The 2,744-nt window shown below is 39.8% G+C and overlaps 1 protein-coding gene across 1 annotated transcript in view; it reads left to right on the top strand.

Annotated features, from left to right (window-relative positions):
• Nucleotides 1-797: 797 nt before the first annotated feature.
• The window catches only part of gnrhr2 (gonadotropin releasing hormone receptor 2), a 4,199-nt gene continuing 2,252 nt past the window's right edge, over nt 798-2,744 (top strand). The window contains exon 1 of the mRNA XM_016292385.1: nt 798-1,340. Coding sequence (XP_016147871.1) covers nt 798-1,340 — 543 coding nt within the window. The remainder of the gene's footprint in view (nt 1,341-2,744) is intronic.

Below are 2,744 nucleotides of genomic sequence, written 5' to 3'. Positions count from 1 at the left end.
ACACGTGTCTCTATTGCCTCCAAGCATGATACTTACTAAGCACATCACAAATCTAAAACAAAATCACACACACACACACACACACTTGTTTCACTAAATTAGTGAGGACTTTGCGTAGACTTTCATTGACTTTATATCAGGTTAATATTTTCTATCCCCTAAACCAACCCCTCACAGAAACACATGCAAAACACCACATTTAAATAAAAACATGTTTTGGCCGATTTATAAGCCTTTTTAACTATAGGACGAGTAAAATGTCCTCATAGTGGGTTGTCATATTATTTCACTATATTCAAAGAATCATCAAACTACCAAAACAACCCATCTTAATCTCAGTTTATAGACAGTTATAGAGAGTTTATAGACCTTTCAATGACATGATTTTATCTTAACTCAATCCCTTCTTTAAAATGCATTAGCAAACAAACAATAAGCCCCCACTAGCCATGAGAGGACAGGTCCTTTGATCACATCTGACTATCATCTTAATTAACCACGCCTCCGGTGATGCTGCGATGCGTTTAGACACTTACAACTGAGAGCCAGCTCATCCAAATGACCACACATCTCTGGGGTCTCGACGAGTCACGACCATCTAAAATAAGAGAAAAGTTTTTCACTTTTTTTTTTACGTTTAAGTTATTTTTACGTTTCCTGTAGCCTAATAAAAAGTATCGAAAATAAATAGTTTATGAACTGTCATTTAAAATAAGTAAAGTTTTTGTTTACCAACTCTTCACACTGATTTAACAACTGGCTTGGCCACTAAAACACTAAAAAAGAAGCACGAAAGCATGAACTCAGCAGCTTATAACATCAAGGATCTTTTTCCGAAGAATTCCACTTGTAAGGATGACGCCAAACACTTTAATTGGAGCAGCACAGAAGATCTTCCTCATCCTCATCCTCCTCACCTTCCGCGCTTCACCACCGCGGCTCAGGTCCGAGTGACGCTCACCCTCCTCCTGTGCGCGCTGTCCGCCTGCTGCAATCTCGCCGTGCTTTGCTCAGCCAACCACAAGCACAGAAAGCGCTCCCATGTTCGGCTCATCATCACCAATCTGGCGGTGGCGGATTTACTGGTGACGTTCATCGTCATGCCTCTGGACGCGGTGTGGAATATAACGGTGCAGTGGCTCGCGGGGGACCTCGCGTGCAGGACGCTGATGTTCCTCAAACTCATGGCCATGTACTCGTGCGCTTTCGTGACCGTGGTGATAAGTCTGGACCGACAGGCTGCTATTCTCAACCCGCTGTCCATCAACAAAGCGAGGAAGAGAAATAAAGTATTGCTGAGTGTAGCGTGGACCATGAGTGTCGTGTTGTCCATACCACAGGTAAAATACATTTTGAGGTCGTGTAAGATGGGGGTAAGATGCCCCCTGCCCTGGGGCAAGACCTGGGTGGCATGCTGTTGCTATTGTTATTTTTTAACGTTAATTATTTAATAATTCTATGAGTTTCATTGAATATATATATAGGCTAATTGAGTGAAATCATCAAATTGTTGCTGATATGGCATATCATTCATTAAAAATATGGGAAATTAAATATGTTCATACATATTTAGGTGCATTCAAATGTATCTTTCAGATGAATCTCTTTTCCTGGGATTGTGCTTTGTCTGTTGTTGGCTATTCAATTATTGAAGTAAATTGTTAAAACAATTTTAGTTGATTTAGTGTTTTACATTAATTACACTTTAATGACATCCTGCACATGCTAATCTGATCTAAATATGTTACATTATAAAAGTAAAGGCATACATATTGATTTTAAGGGGGCATCGCCCTTATCTATGGATTTTTTTCTTTCTTTCCAAAGTTATGACTTGCTTTGCTAAAAAGAAAAAGAAAAAAAAGACCGCAACCTGGATTGCTGATTTAAGCTGATCTTTCAGGCTAAATAGCTGAAAAGTGCCCCAAACCCCTCTAAAACCAAACCAGCCAACAGACCATCCATTTTAGGCTTGTTTAATCTGTTCATTTAACTGTTGTCACAATATACAGTGTAAGATGTCTCAGTTAAAACAGTCATTGAGAAGTCATTTTTGAAATATGAAATGCCATCAGAAGTAAGTTGTAGCAGTGTTATTTTAGTATCACTGAGATACTATTATAGTTTTTATTAATAGTTTGAATTATTATAATTTTTGTTGTAAGTTTTAGTAATTTTGTTGTTTAGTAATCATTTTAGTTTCAGTTTATTTTAGTAAATAAAAAAAAACTAAATTAAATGAGAAATGTTCCCTTTCATGGGAACGTCGAACTGCGTCCTCTAGGGGTCGCTATGGGGAACGCCTCGTCGTGACCCGTGTCTAAAGCATACATTGAAAAAACACCAACTCGTTGGCCAGCGACAGCCATGACGTCACTACCGGTGCGACTATAGTATAAATAGGCGCCGGGAGCACACATTATTCTCTTCTTCGTCTTCATTGACTGTTTTGTTTGAAGTTTGCATTTCTGTGGTAAGAGCAATCTATTCATCTCTTTATGGTTGAGCACTAGCAAAGCGTTTAAGGATGTGTGCATCAGTGTTGACGTTGTTTAACATCTGATGACACACAAGATCTATGCGTTATTTGTTTGGGCGAAGAGCACGCATGCGATGCCTCCGAGGGGGCAATCGGCATGCACTGCGAGTGTTTTTTCCAAGGGAAAAGCTCTGCTCTCGTTTGTCTCTTTTTTCGAGGAAAGAGGGGCAGCCATCTGCTTCCCGCGATTCAGGACCCGCCGCTG

This window comes from Sinocyclocheilus grahami, unplaced genomic scaffold (genome assembly GCF_001515645.1).
Source record: "Sinocyclocheilus grahami isolate Dianchi unplaced genomic scaffold, SAMN03320097.WGS_v1.1 scaffold284.1, whole genome shotgun sequence".
In the NCBI taxonomy this organism is placed as follows: domain Eukaryota; kingdom Metazoa; phylum Chordata; class Actinopteri; order Cypriniformes; family Cyprinidae; genus Sinocyclocheilus; species Sinocyclocheilus grahami.
The sequence above is the reverse complement of the archived record's forward strand: the minus strand, read 5'-3'. Positions and strand labels throughout refer to the sequence as shown.